The 15095-nt window shown below is 58.6% G+C and overlaps 3 protein-coding genes across 3 annotated transcripts; 1 reads left to right on the top strand and 2 right to left on the bottom strand.

The window, feature by feature from the left end:
- Positions 1–4649: 4649 nt before the first annotated feature.
- Positions 4650–6802, bottom strand: PFDN6 (prefoldin subunit 6). Its single transcript, XM_030475472.1, has 5 exons — positions 6704–6802; positions 6476–6547; positions 6082–6152; positions 5045–5169; positions 4650–4966 (listed from the first exon to the last, which is right to left on the bottom strand). Exons 2-5 carry the CDS (start codon positions 6537–6539, stop codon positions 4858–4860), a joined length of 369 nt encoding a protein of 122 aa, XP_030331332.1. The 5' UTR covers positions 6540–6547; positions 6704–6802; the 3' UTR covers positions 4650–4857.
- Positions 6803–7376: 574 nt separating this feature from the next.
- B3GALT4 (beta-1,3-galactosyltransferase 4) lies at positions 7377–9542 on the top strand. Its single transcript, XM_030475470.2, has one exon. The coding sequence runs from the start codon at positions 7466–7468 to the stop codon at positions 8615–8617; it is 1152 nt and encodes a 383-aa protein (XP_030331330.1). The 5' UTR covers positions 7377–7465; the 3' UTR covers positions 8618–9542.
- Positions 9543–9557: 15 nt separating this feature from the next.
- Positions 9558–15095, bottom strand: WDR46 (WD repeat domain 46; the record flags this gene model as incomplete). The annotated part of the gene is made up of 9 exons (XM_030475476.1): positions 9558–10326; positions 10409–10510; positions 10608–10703; positions 11290–11384; positions 11468–11615; positions 11868–12021; positions 12107–12206; positions 13055–13190; positions 14997–15095. Coding segments are annotated over 9 exons (1065 nt in total), but the record flags the coding sequence as incomplete, so codon positions are not given.

The following is a 15095-nucleotide window of genomic DNA, read 5'->3' as shown; positions in this document are numbered from 1 at the left end:
ACGTGACAACTTCTTTCTTGTTCCCCTTCCACCACAAGCATTCAAGTCCCAATAAACATCAGCAAAGCCCTTTCCATCTCCCATCAGATTCCCAATACGTTTCTTTAGAAGCCTCTCCAGTGAATAAAATGGTCCCAAACTAATAACACTGGTTATTTGGACAAAGCCATCCTTGCTTGGGATCTCTTCTAAACACACTTCAGCAGGAGCAGAGGGAATGACCATCTTTTCCAGATACGTGACGGTAACACATGATGGTAACTTGGAACTAAAGCAGTTTTACAGGTTATGTATGATGCCCAAAAGCACATAAATATGACTTACTGTCAGATGATCAAGTTTCTGGTACGTAGGGAGAGGATGGAAGGGATTCCAGGAGTCTTCCCTCTCATCTTGCTCCAGATGATCACACGCAGACAAGAGCAGCAACGAGGCTGAGGGAAACCAAACAAGAATTGACACCATTAGCCCAGCAAAAGCATCACTGGAGCGGTCTAAACCTATTTGCTAATCCAATCCAGCATCAGCAAAGCTCCTCAGAACATCAGGGAGCACCAAACTACTGCTACCGACTGCTCCTAGCACACTCCTTTCGCTGCAGCACAGAATGGCTGCTGCCTGTGCCGCTGGCTCAAACCCGAGCCTGAAAAGGTCTATTTAGTACTTACCAGCGGGAGCTGCTTTCCAAGGAAACATAGAGAGGGGTGAAATCCAAATTGGAAAATCCAGAAAGCAGGGAAAATCGCTGTTCTTCCTGGTTGACAGGTAGGGAAACTGAGGCATGGATGACTGGAAAGCTCTAAGGGCTGAAGAGCTTGAAACAGACCCAGAGCAGGGCTTTAAAGGCCACAACCTCAATCTTCCTCTGATCCAAAGACCCAAAATGAAGGGTTTGCAGGAATATACCTGCTGGTATATAGATGGTGTGTATATATATATATATATATACTGGTGGTATATATATGCCCAACGTGAGCAAGGACCTACTCTGCCACCCAGTATCTTTCATTAGAAGTGCTGCAGTTTCCAACAGGCGTCTGCCTGATGCTTGCACCAGCAGGGATCTTGCATCCTGGAGATGACCCAGCAGCTCTGTGCCTCAGTTTCCCCTCCCACAGACAGAGCAAGGGGGCCCAAGGTGGGCTGAGACCAAGCGCGGGTGAGGCACAGGACTCATGAAAGGTCTCAGCCTCAGACTAAGTCCCTCTACGGACTTGCTTTGACCCTTCCATCTTGTTATTTGTCTGCTCTGTGCTTGTTTCTCCCTCCTTATCAACAGGGATGCTCACATGAGATGCTTTGAAACACAAAATCAGGGTTAGATACAGCTCATGTCCTTGCTGCGTGCTTAAGCAAGGCATAGCCCAAAGAATAGACGGGCTGTTTAAAGGAGAGGTAGAGCAAAAGGGGTTTTGGGGCCAGCAAGTCAGTGCCATTAGCAACAACGACAGGCGCGGAGCCCGATGTCGTTGGTTTCGGCTCCTCCGTGTTTCAGTGCAAGGAACAGGGATCGCTCAGCAAAGCAAAAAGCATCTCTTAACAAAGACACAACATGCATTTGGGCATTGCCTGGCGCTAAAGCATCATTCACACCAACAATGGGCAGCACAACCAGACTCTAAAACATAGCAAGCAAAGCGCAGAACCTACTGGTACCCACAGCACAGCACAGGGCACAGAGAAACCCTGCTCCAAGAAGGGCACCTTCACTGGGTACCCTCAGGCCAAACTCATCACTCAGAGGTTTCAGACCTTCAGAAAAGAGCCAACTTTCTTTGTGCATCCCACTCTAAGGGCAGCACGCAAATCCCTGCCAGTTCTCCTCACCTCCTTTCCCTGCCATGCTCTTAGTCCTCAAGGAAGAAGGCAGCACTAAGCTCTCCCTCAGAAGCACACGGAAGGCTCAAGGCAGCAAGTGGAGAAGTCAAGGAGAAGCCCACGGACATCAGCAGAGCCCAGCACTCCAACCAAACCCAAAGCAAAGCCAAATCCAACTCACAGTGTTCATCCCAGGATGAACCCAGCTCCCTGCACACCTTCCTCTGCAAACCCAACCAACAGCTTCAGAGACCCTCCTGGTGCCTGGTGAGGGCGCATTGCTCCCACTCATCTCACTGCTCATCCTGGAGCTGAAACCCACCACAAAGAACCCAGTGGGTTTATGAGGACTTATGGAAACACCAACTTCATTCCTACACATGGAGACCTCCGGAACGGTGCCAGCACCGTGGTCATCCACCCTTGTCTGCCACCTTAAACCCCATTGCCATGCTCAGCCTCTGGGTGCACCGGCTGTGCTGGAGCACTGATAACAATGCAACGTCCAGCTCCTCCTCCCATGCCCATCGAACTAGGACAGAAAGCTGGTCCCGAGCATCACCTACCCATGGAGACCTCTGCACGGATACCTCCCTATCCCATTCCTGAGGCAGCAGATGGAGTCCTGGAGGAAGTGCTGGTGTTTGAGCCTTAGAAAACGATCATTTTCTCTCTTTGTGTGCTACAGACATTAAACATGAAAGAGAAGAGGCTGTGGCTCATCCTGCCCCTTCTATCCCTCCTGGTGCTTCTCCCTACCCCTGCCCCAGGGGTTGTAGGTGTTGCCTGGGCTGTATGAGGCCCAATGGGTCATTAAGTTGCTCATTGAGCTCTTGGGCTTCGCCAGGGTCAGTTCTCTGGGGTTTATTGGGTCCTTTGGCGCTGGTTTGTGCTGTTGATGTGTGGTGGTTACCGAACCTTTGCTGTGTTGGCGGCACCGTTGTGGCGCTCGCCGCGTGCTCCTCATCTGCCCACAGCAGCTGAGCCTGGCTCAAACCTTCAACCGGGATCAGTGGGGCTCCAAACCAGCATCAAACGTGGTCTCCCACCATCACCTGCACAACGTGAGCTCTGGGATGGTGCCACCACCACGGCAACCCCTCCTGGATGTGGCACCTAAACCCCATCCGTACCCTGCCCCTGCCCTGACCGTGCTCAGGTGTCCTGGAGCACGCGTCCGAGGGTGCCAATGTCCGGCCCCTGCTCCAGCGCCCAAGCGCCAGGACAGAAGGATGGTGCTGGGCGTCCCCTGCACGCGGGGAGCTCCGCAATGGTGCCACCACCACCATTCCCAGCGCCTCGGGAATGAGCCTCTTTGCCCACAGAGACGCGGGTGGAGAACGGAGCTTTTCTCTCTTGTTCTTCTCCCCCTTTCGCAGGGGAGGGAAGCAGCAGGTTGGACTTTCAGGTACCTGATCGAGGAGGAGGGGTTGGAACAAGGAGATCCCAAGGTCCTTCCCAACCATAACTGCTCTACGGCTCTACAGGGATGCTGGGGACCGGATGGTGGGATGGGGGGTGCTGGGTTCCAACCGGAGCAGGGAAGCTCAGGCGGGAGATGGGGAGGCAGCCCTCCCCAGTGCCAGGGCACAGGAATGGGGGGTCCGGAGGAGCTCGTGATGCACCACAAGCGAGAGGGTGCGACCGTGCGGCCCCCGCTCCCGCGGCCGAGGAGCCGGGGCTGGGTCACCCCCCCCCTGCGCCCCCCGGCCATGGGACGGGGCAGCCCCTGCGGGAACGCTGGTGACCCACGGCTGGACGTGGGGATATGGGACATGGGGATCTAGGATATGGGGACATGTGGATATGGGACATGGGATATGGGGACATGTGGATATGGGGATCTAGGATATGGGGACATGTGGATATGGGACATGGGATATGGGGACATGTGGATATGGGGATCTAGGATATGGGGACATGTGGATATGGGACATGGGATATGGGGACATGTGGATATGGGGATCTAGGATATGGGGATCTAGGATATGGGGACATGTGGATATGGGGACATGCGGATATGGGGATCTAGGATACGGGGACATGTGGATATGGGACATGGGATATGGGGACATGCGGATATGGGGACATGTGGCTATGGGGATCTAGGATATGGGGACATGTGGATATGGGACATGGGATATGGGGACATGTGGATATGGGATATGGGATATGGGGACATGTGGATATGGGGACATGTGGCTATGGGGATCTAGGATATGAGGACATGCAGATATGGGACATGGGATATGGGGTCTAAGATATGGGGACATGCGGATATAGAGATCTAGGATATGGGGACATGCGGATATGGGACATGGGATATGGGGTCTAGGATATGGGGACATGCAGATATGGGACATGGGATATAGGGTCTAGGATATGGGGACATGGGACATGGGGATCTAGGATATGCAGACATGTGGATATGGGGATCTAGGATATGGGGATCTAGGATATGGGGACATGGGGATATGGGATATGGAGATCTAGGATTGGGAACATGCGGATATGGGACGTGGGACATGGGGATCTAGGACATGGGGATATGGGACATGGGGGCTGGCACATCGCAGTGTCCCCCCCCAGTGACCCACCCCAGCCTGTCCCTGCACACACACGTCCCCACACGTGACACATCCCCACACACACGTGATGTGTCCCCACACACACATAATACGTCCCCGTACACCTAACATGTCCCCACACACATGTAACATGCCCCCCATACACGACATGTCCCCACACGTCTCCACACGCATGTAACACGTCCCCACACGCATGTAACATGTCCCCACACTCACAACCCCCCCAACTCAACACCCCTCATGTCAGTAACAGCTTTAACCCTTTATTAAAGGATTATAGGGGCTGGGGGGGGTCCCCATAAATGGGGTGTCCCTATAGAAATGTCCCCATAGGGAGGTGCCCCTATAGAGCTATCCCCATAAATGGGGTGTCCCCACAGAAATGACCCCATAAATGGGGTGTCCTCATAGGGGGGATCCCCATGGGGGGGGTCCCCACAGAGGCCCCCCCTCAGCCCTTGCCCTGGCCCCTCTGCAGCTCCTGCTGCAGCCGCCCCAGCGTCTCCCGCTGCTGCTCCGAGCGTCGCTCCAGCTCCTGCATCTGCTGCTCGTAGCGTTTGCTGCGGGATCAGGGAACGTCGGGGGGGATCCAGGGGTGTCGGGGGGTGCCCCCCCCCCCATCGCCCCCCTGCACCCACATCTCCCCGGTGATGTACTCCAGGCGCTTCCCCACCGTGCCCTTGGCTTCCTCCATCTCCTGCTTCACCAGCACCGGCCCCATCAGCTTGAAGATGGTGTTGGTGGCGTCCAGCAGCTCCAGCTCCTGCGGGTTGGGGGGCACGAGAGTGGGTTTGGGGGGGTTAGAGGCTTTTGGGGGGGGTTGGGGAATTTTTGGGGCTGGGTTTGGGGGTTTTTGGGGGCTTTTAGGTGGGTTTCAGGGGTGTTTTGAAGCTGGTGTTGGTGGCATCCAGCAGCTCCAGCTCCTGGGCACTGGGGGGGGCCAGGAGGGGTTTTTGGGGTGGTTCAGGGGTTTTGCGGGGTGTTTTAGGGGGTTTTTGAGGTGTTTTAGGGGGCTTTAGGGGGGTTTTGAAGGGTTTTGCCAGGTTTTAGGGGAATTTTAGGGGGTGTTGGGGTTTTTCGGCAGGTTTTTGGGGAGTGTTGGGGGGGCTTTAGGGTGTATTGGGGGGTTTCGGGGTGTTTTAGGGGGTATTTCAGGAGTTTTGGGAGTTTTTAGGGTGTTTTGGGGGCTTTTGGGGTGCTTTGGAGGCTTTTAGGGGGGGTTGGGGTGGTGTAGGGTGTTTTAGGAGTAGTTTAAGAGTGATTTAGGGGGTTTAGGGGTGTTTTAGGAGTGTTTTAGGGGTGTTTTGGGGGGGTTTTGGTGTTTTAGGGGTGTTTGGGGGCGTTTTAGCGGATTTAGGGATGGTTTATGGGTGGTTTTGGGTGGTTTTTTGGTGTTTTAGGGGGTTTTGCGGGTGTTTGGGGGGGTTGGGGTGTTTTAGGGGTGTTTAGGGGTGGTTTAGTAGTGTTTTAGGGGTGTTTGGGGGGGTTGGGTGTTTAGAGGGTTTTGGGGGTGTTTTAGGGGTGAGTTTGGGTGGTTTAGGAGGTTTTGGGGGTGTTTTAGGTGGTTTTGGGGTGGTTTGGGGGTGTTTTAGGGGGTTTTGGGGTGGTTTGGGGGTGTTTTAGGGGGGTTTGGGGTGGTTTTGGGGTGTTTTAGGGGGGTTTGGGGGTTTCTCACCTCCTTCACGATGTTGTTCTCGGTCAGTTGAGCCTCCAGCTTCTGCCGCGCCGCCACGGCCCGGCTCAGGTCTGGGGGGGGACACCCCAAAAGCAGGGGGTCAGAGGGGCCCCCCCACCCCGGGGTGATGGCACTGACATGGGCACTCCATGGGAAAGGGGGACTGGGGGGCAAAGGGGGGAGAAGGGGGGTTCTGAGGGGTTATGGGGTGCAGAGGGGTGATTTTGGGGTGCAGAGGGAGGGTTTGGGGGCAGATGAAGGTTTTCGGGTGCAGATAAAGGGGTTTGGGTGCAGATGAAGGGTTTTTGGGTGCAGATGAAGGGGTTTGGGGGCAGATGAAGGGTTTTTGGGTGCACATGAAGGGGTTTGGGTGCACATGAAGGGTTTTTGGTACCTTTCTGCAGTTGTTGGTATTTCTCCAACTCTCCCTGAAGCTTCTTCTGGATCTGCTCGGCCATGGCGGGGGCTGGGGGGGGGGCAGGAGACCCATAGAGACCCCCCAAACCCACAGAGACCCCCCCAAACCCCACAGAGACCCCCCCAAACCCCACAGACACCCCCCTGACCCACAGAAACCCCCCTTAACCCACGGAGACCCCCCCAAACCCCAGCCCCCTCCCACCTCTCCTCACGCCGCTGAGGCCGCGGCCGCGCCCCCCCCGCCGATCACGTGACGCACAAACCACTCCCCCCCCCAGCGCCGCGCACGCGCGGGCCTTACTGCCCCCGCTCCCCCCCCCACGGCAGCCTGAAGCCACGCCCCCATAACCAAGCCACGCCCCCTTTCCCATTCAGCTGCGTATACTCGAAGCCACGCCCACAGCAGCAAGCCACGCCCCCACCTCAAGCCGTGCCCCCATCTCCATTAGCCCTAGGCGTCCATCGCCACTCAAGCCACGCCCCCTCCCCGGCCTCCCCTCAGAGCCTTAAGCCACGCCCCCAACCCCAAGCCACGCCCCCACCCTCTGCTCTCGACCAATCCCGCGCTCCCCTCCCGCCAAGCCCCGCCCCCTGCGGCGCGCCCGCTCAGGCCGCGGCTCCCGGTACCGTGCGGCGGGAACGGGCGGGGGGGGGAGCGTTCGGGCGGGCCCGTTCCCGTCCGGGCGGGCCCCGTTCCCCGTTCGCGATGCGCCGCCGTTGCGCGCGTGCCCGGCGCTGGGCGGGGCGGGCGGCGGCGCTGGCGCTGGCGCTGCTGGGGCTGGGGCTGGCCGGGGGGGGCGGCGGAGAGGAGCTGCTGGCGGCGGCGATGGCGGCTTGGGCCGGGGACGGGGGCGCGGGGAAGGGCGCGGGGGGTGCGAACGGGGCAGCCCCTCCCGGCTCCGCAAACGCTGCGGGGCGCTCAAACGGTGCTGGACACGCAAACGCCGCAGGCGTTGCCTTTGACATGAGCGTTTCGGTCTCTTCGAACGCCCCCGCCGGCGTTCCGAACGCTGCCGAGCTCCTGACGCTCACCAACGTTTCCACTTATCCCTCCTCCATCCCCATCCTCCTGTCCCCGGCGCCCTGCGGCCCCGACTCCCCGTTCCTGTTGGTCCTGGTGCCCAGCGCTGCGGCACACGCTGCTCAGCGCCAAGCCGTGCGGGACACGTGGGGGGGGACGACACCCCCAAACCCTCCGAAAACACTTGAAAACGCCGCCCAAATGGCCCAAAACAGCCTTGAAACGCCTGAAAACGCCCCTAAAACGCCTGAAAACGCCCCCCAAATGCCTCAAGCTGCTGCTCCAATACCTCAAAACGCTCCCCAAACGCCCCAAAACGCCCCCCAAACGCCCCAAAACGGCCCCGAAACACCCGTTTCGACGCCCTCCACCCGCACCATTTTCGTGCTGGGGCTGCCCCCGCGCTCCGTGCCCGCCGCGGCCCTGCTGGAGGAGTCCCGCCGCCACGGGGACGTCCTTCAGGGCGCCTTCCCCGACGCTTACGCCACCCTCAACCTGAAGACGCTGCTGCTGCTGCGCTGGGCGACCGCGCGCTGCCCCGGCGCCCGCTTCCTGCTCAAGGCCGACGACGATGTCTTCGTCAACGTCCCGTCCCTGACGAGCCACCTGCGGGCGCCCGACCTCCCCCAGCGCCTGTACCTGGGGCGGGTGCACTGGTGGGTGCCCCCCAACAGGGACCCCCGGAGCCGGCACCACGTACCGGGTGCTCTGTACCCCGCCGGCCGCTTCCCCCCGTACTGCAGCGGCACGGCCTACGTGCTGTCGCGCGAGGCGGCGCTGGCCGTGCTGGCGGCTGCCCCACACGTCCCCTTTGTCGCCCCAGAGGATGTGTGGGTCGGGCTGTGCGCCCGGCGCGCCGGTGTGGCACCGCGGCACTCAGCCAGGGTGGCGGGTGCCATGCGGGTGCCCCTCGATGGGTGCTGCTATGGGGAGGTGCTGTTCAGCGCGCACGGGCTGCGGCCCGACGACATGAGGAGGGTTTGGGGGATGCTGACGGGGAGCGGGGGGAAGAAAAGGGGGTGCGGGGGGTGGGGGAGGGTGTTTGGGGTGTTGAGGTGTAGGGTGATGGCGGCGAGGGGGGGCGGAGGGTGGTGAGGGGGTGATGGGTGCTGTTTTGGGGGTGATAGGTGCTGTTTTGGGGTGCATCAGCGCAAGGACACGGCGGAGCGGGCACCAGGACATTGCACGTGGTCGAGGGGACGCTGCAGCCCTGGGCTCAGCGCACGAGGCCACCGCACGGTGCTGGGTGTATCCATGAGGATCCTGCAGCTCCAGGATGCATCTTCCCAAGGGATCAAGGGACACGAGGACACCGCGTGGTGCCAAGTGTGCACAGGGGGACAATCAGCACAAGATCCCAGCCCTGGTGAGGGGACACCGAGGTCCCTGGTGCCCATCAGGACAACATCACCCTCTTTAAGGGTTTAAGGGGTTGGAAGGAGCTTGGGAGCAGCCTCAGCCTCATCCCTGTGATCCTGGAGCATCCTCGGGCTGTGGAGCCTTTGACGTGGTCCCAACGTCCGCCTGAACTGGGAGACATGGACTTGATGGGTGCGGAACCAGCTGGTCATGGCCAACACTCCCGGTCAGCACCATGGACAGTGGGAATGATGTAGGCCAAGGGATGGGATCCAGAGGGATGGGATCCAGAGGGATGGGATCCAGAGGAGGCCCTGGAGCTGCTCCAAGGGCTGGAGCACGTCAGCCTGGAGAAGGCTCCATAGAGACGTCAGAGCAGCTCCCGGTGCCTGAAGGGGCTACAAGAGACCTGGACACGGATGGAGGGATGGGATGGGGAGTTTGGGGGCTTCCAGCGGGAAGAGCTGGATGGGACACTGGGGTGAAGTTCTTCGCCAGGAGGGTGGTGGGACACGGGAATGGGTTGAAGGGAGGAGGTTTGGGTGCTCTTCAAGGCCACGTTGGACGGGGCTTGGAGCAACCTGGTGCTGTTGGACCTCCCAGTGCAAACCAGGCCGGTCCCACCCCCTGCCCGGGTCCCCCCAGGTCAATAAAGGTGACAAAGGGACAACGGGGGTGGCACTAAAAGGCTTTAATAAAGGGGGGTTGGGGACACCCAGAAGGGGGAGGGAATGTTGGGGGACCCCAATATGGGGTGGGGGGCACCCAGGGGACCCCCATAATGGGGGTGACACACAGTGGGGACCCCTGATATGCAGGAAACACAGGACAGACACACTGGGAACCCCTATAATGGGGAACCCCACATTAGGGCCCCCCAATATGGGGGGGGGGGAGAAACAACAATGGGGACCCCTGTAATGGGGACACACACGCATTGTGGGCCCCCAATATGGGGTGGAGGAACCCATTGGGGACCCCCATATAGAGGGGATACCACACTGGGGACCGCCATAATGGGGTGGGGGGACAGGACAGACACATTGGGGGACTGCCAATATGAGGGGGGACACATTGGGGACCCCCATAAGGGGGGATATCACACTGGGGACCCCCAGTATGGGGTAGGGATACCTAGGGGACCCCCAATATGGGGTGGAGGGACCCATTGGGGACCCCTATAATGGGGGTACACCCACTGGGGAACCCCAATATGGGGGTGACACACACTGGGGGACCCCAATATGGTGTCACACCCCCATTGGGGCCCCCCCCATGGGGGTGTCCCCATGTTCCCCCCCCCCCCCATATCATCTCCTGAAGCGCTCGAGGGCCCCACGCTTGGGGGTGGGGGGGGCCCCCGTCTTCTTCCCCGTCTTCTTCATCGCCTTCCTCTCCCTCTTCCTCTCCTGCTCCCGCTGCTCCACACTCTGCTGGATCACAGCCTGGGGGGGGGCCGGGGGAGGGTTATGATATGGGGACCCCTTTACATGAATGAGTGGGGTCGGGGGGGTCCCCAAAACTCACCCTTTGCTCCTCATGGGCCACCTTCTTCTTGCGGTGGAGGCTGCTGCTGCCCTTCACCCGGCGCCGCGGCTTGAACTTGGCCTTGGCCTGAGGGTCGAAGCCCTATGGGGGGGTTACAGAGGCCATTGCGGGGGGTTATGGGGGTGTTGCCCCCCCCCAAAGGGTGGTTTTGGGGTGTTTTCTCCCATCAGGGTGGTACCAGGCGCTGGATGCGCTCGTCCCGCTTCTGCTGCAGGGTGGCCGTGTCCGTGCGGCCCAGCAGGGACGGGTCCAGCGTGAGCAGCTCCGCAGGGATCTGGGGGGGACAAAGGCCACAAAAGGGTTTGGGGGGGTCACAAAGGGGTTGAGGGGGTCAGGAAAGGGTTTTTGATGGGTTACAAGGAGGTTTGGGGGGTTCAGGAGCAACTTGGGGGGGTTAGGAAAGGAATTGGAGAGATCATAAAAACAGATTAAGGGGGGTGAGGAGCATCTTAGGGGCATCAGGAGGTGGTTTGGGTGGGACCAGAAGCAGATTTAGGGGTGTAGGAATCAATTTTGGCAGGTCAGAAGCAGCTTTGGGTGGTCACAAAGGGGTTTCGGGGGGTCAGAAGGAGGTTTGGGGAGGCACAAAGAGGTTTTGGGGGGGGTCGGGGGGGGTCGGGGGCATCAGACAAGTTTTGGGGGGACCAGAAGCAGATTTAGTGTGGTAAGAAGCAATCTGGGGGGGTCAGGAGGAGCTTTGGGGGGTTCACAAGGAGCTTTGGAGGCATCTCCCGCAGCTTCAGAGGCCCCTCCAGCACCTTGGAGAGCGCCACCAGCATCACCCTGCAGAGCTCATCCCTCAGCTCCACTTCCAGGGTCCCTGCCCCTCACTTTTGGGGTGTCCCCCCCTCAATACTCACCTTCTCCAGCAGCGCCTTCACCTCCCACTCCTGCCGCTGCCGCCGGCTGCGGTAGGGGTTGTTCTCCAGCGCGTCCAAGTTGGCTTCACCAGCCCCTAAATGGGGGGGTCAAAGGGTGCTTTTGGGGTGTCCGACCCCCCCTTTAGCACCCATGGGTGGCGCTGGGGGTGTCACCAACCTGGCACCAAGATGCTGGTGAAGCCATGAGCGTGACCAGCGCCGAGGACGTCCTCGAAGGGGCAGAAGCGAAGGGCGCTGGGGGGCCGCGGTGGCCGGTGGCACAGGTAGGGCTGGGTGGGCAGCTCCTTCCCCACCTCCTTATAGACCTTTTTGGGGGGTCACCCATGTCATTTGGGGGGGTCAATGGGTTGTGTTGGGAGATGGGACGTGGTTTCACTCGTAGGATTGTGGGTGACACCACGTTGTTGGGTTGGAAGGACCCTCAAGACCATTGAGCTCTTGGGCTTCAACAAGGGACCATGAAGCGGGAGCAGGGACTTGGTTTCACCCAAAGGATCGTGGAATGGGTTGAAGGGCCCTGAAGACCATCTAGGTCTTGGTCTAGGGGTGGGATTTACCTGCACCACGTCCCCACAGGAGGCGGCCAAGAGCCCACGTTGGCTGAAGTCAAGGTGAGCGGCACCCAAAGGCAGGACCAGGTCATGGAGCGCCTTGTAGGTGCGGAGGTCGAACACCCGGAGCTTGCGGTCCAAGCCGGCGGATGCCATGTACCTGTGGGGACCCCCCCATGCAGGTGACACCCTCGGCCACCCCACAGCACCCATAGGAGACACCTGGAGGCGCCCCATCCGCTTACGTGCCGCTGGGATCGACGGCGAGCGCCCGCACGGCGCCGCGGTGGCACAGGACACGCACCAGGGGCTCCGGCACCGATGGGCTCCACAGGGTCACCGTGCCTGGGGGGACACGGGGCGGGTGGGTTGGAGGGGCCTTCAGCACCAGCGAGGTGTTGGCCTTCAACAGGGGACCATGGGATGGAAGCAGGGACTTGGTTTCACCCATAGGACCACGGGGTTGGAAGGGCCTTGAGGACCATCGAGGTGTTGGGCTTCACTTGGGTGATGCCATGTGGTGGGAGACGGGACTTGGCGTCACCCATAGGGTCATGGAATCATTCAATCATGGAGTGGGTTGTGTTGGAGGAACCTTGAAGACCATCTAGGACTTGATTTCACCCATAGGATCATGGGATGGGTTGGCTTGGAAGGACCTTCAAGCTCGTCTAGGTCTTGGGCTTCAGTTGGATGCACCAACAAAGCACCGTGTGATGGGAGCAGGGACCTGGTTGCACCCTTGGGATCATGCAATGGGTTGGGTTGGATCTAAGTGGGGGGTCAAGGAACTAGGAGGAGATTCCTTTGGTTTTGGGGTGAGTTCTTTGATCTAACACGGGGCTCCCTGGGTTTGGGGGGTGTCAAGGATCTAAGGAGGGTTTGAAGGATCTAAAGGTGGATTTAAGGATCTAGGGGGGTGCTCCTTGGGTTTTGGGGCTGGTTTGAAGGGTCTCATGGAGGTTTGATGGATTTAGGAAGGGGGTTCCCTGATCTAGGGGGGATTCCTTGGGGGTTTTGGGGTATTCCCTGGGGTTTGGGGGGGTTTGAAGGATCTAATGGAGGGTTGAAGGATCTAAAGTTGTGTTCATGGATGTAAAGGGGAGTTCAAAGATCTGGGGGGGGGTTCTAAGGGTCTAAAGGGGGGCTCAAGGGGGGGTTCCGCGAGGTCCCCAAGCTCCAGGAGCTCTCACCATTGCCGTGCCCCAGGTGCAGCACCGCGTTGGCCGGGTTCTGAGCCATCACGGCCAGGCGCCCGCCGCGGGTGCTCAGCGCCGCCACCTCCTTCCCCACCGAGATGTCCAGGTACTGCAGGAAGCCTTGGGCGTTCTGCCCCCAAAACACCCCAGAACCACCTCAGAACACCCAAAACCACCCCAAAACACCCCAAAACCACCTCACAACACCTAAAACCACCCCAAAACCAACTCAGAACACCCAAAACCACGCCAAAACACCCCAAAACCACCTCACAACACCTAAAACCACCCCAAAACCAACTCAGAACACCCAAAACCACGCCAAAACACCCCAAAACCACCTCACAACACCTAAAACCACCCCAATACCAACTCAGAACACCCAAAACCACCCCAAAACACCCCAAAACCACCTCAGAATACCCAAAACCACCCCAAAACCACCTCACAACACCTAAAACCACCCCAAAACCAACTCAGAACACCCAAAACCACCTCAGAAACACCCCAAACCCACCTCAGAACACCCAAAGCCACCCCAAAACCACCTCAGAATACCCAAAACCACCCCAAAACCACCTCACAACACCTAAAACCACCCCAAACCCACCCCAAAACCAACTCAGAACACGCAAAACCACCTCAGAAACACCCCAAACCCACCTCAGAACACCCAAAACCACCCCAAAACTACCTCAGAAACACCCAAAACCACCCCAAAACCACCTCACAACACCTAAAACCACCCCAAAACCACCTCAGAACACCCAAAACCACCCCAAAACCACCTCACAACACCTAAAACCACCCCAAAACCAACTCAGAACACCCAAAACCACCTCAGAAACACCCCAAACCCACCTCAGAACACCCAAAGCCACCCCAAAACCACCTCAGAATACCCAAAACCACCCCAAAACCACCTCACAACACCTAAAACCACCCCAAACCCACCCCAAAACCAACTCAGAACACGCAAAACCACCTCAGAAACACCCCAAACCCACCTCAGAACACCCAAAACCACCCCAAAACTACCTCAGAAACACCCAAAACCACCCCAAAACCACCTCACAACACCTAAAACCACCCCAAAACCACCTCAGAACACCCAAAAACACCCCAAAACCACCTCAGAACACCCAAAACCACCTCACAACACCTAAAACCACCCCAAACCCACCCCAAAACCAACTCAGAACACCCAAAATCACCCCAAAACCACCTCAGAATACCCAAAACCACCCCAAAACCACCTCAGAACACCCAAAAACACCCCAAAACCACCTCAGAACACCCAAAAACACCCCAAAACCACCTCAGAACACCCAAAAACACCCCAAACCCACCCCAAAACCACCTCACAACACCCAAACCCACCCCAAAACCACCTCAGAATACCCAAAACCCCCCCAAAACCACCTCACAACACCCAAAACCGCCCCAAACCACCCCAAAACCAACTCAGAACACCCAAACCCACCCCAAAACACCCCAAAACCACCTCAAAATACCCAAAACCACCCCAAAACCACCTCAGAACACCCAAAACCACCCCAAAGCCACCTCAGAAACACCCAAACCCACCCCAAAACCACCTCAGAACACCCAAACCCGCCCCAAAACCACCTCAGAACACCCAAACCCGCCCCAAACCCACCTCAGAACACCAATAATCACCCCAAAACCACCTCAGAACACCCAAAGCCCCCCCAAAACCCCCCAAAACCACCTCAGAATCACCCCAAACCCACCCCAAAACCACCTCAGAACCCCCCAAACCCACCCCAAAACCAACTCAGAACACCCAAACCCACCCCAAACCACCTCAGAAACACCCAAACGCACCCCAAAACCACCTCAGAATACCTGAAACCCCCCCAAACCCACCTCAGAAGCCCCAACCCCCCCCGAACACCCAGCCCGCGGCACGCACGGCGGTGGCCAGCAGGAAGTGGTAGGGCAGGAACTGGAGGCGAAGGACGTTGGAGAAGCTCTTGAGGACGTTGAGCTCCAGCCCCTGGTTGTCGTAGAC

The sequence above is a fragment of the Strigops habroptila genome, unplaced genomic scaffold (assembly GCF_004027225.2).
Source record: "Strigops habroptila isolate Jane unplaced genomic scaffold, bStrHab1.2.pri NW_022045639.1_ctg1, whole genome shotgun sequence".
NCBI lineage: Eukaryota > Metazoa > Chordata > Aves > Psittaciformes > Psittacidae > Strigops > Strigops habroptila.
This window is presented reverse-complemented; position numbering and strand designations above follow the sequence as displayed.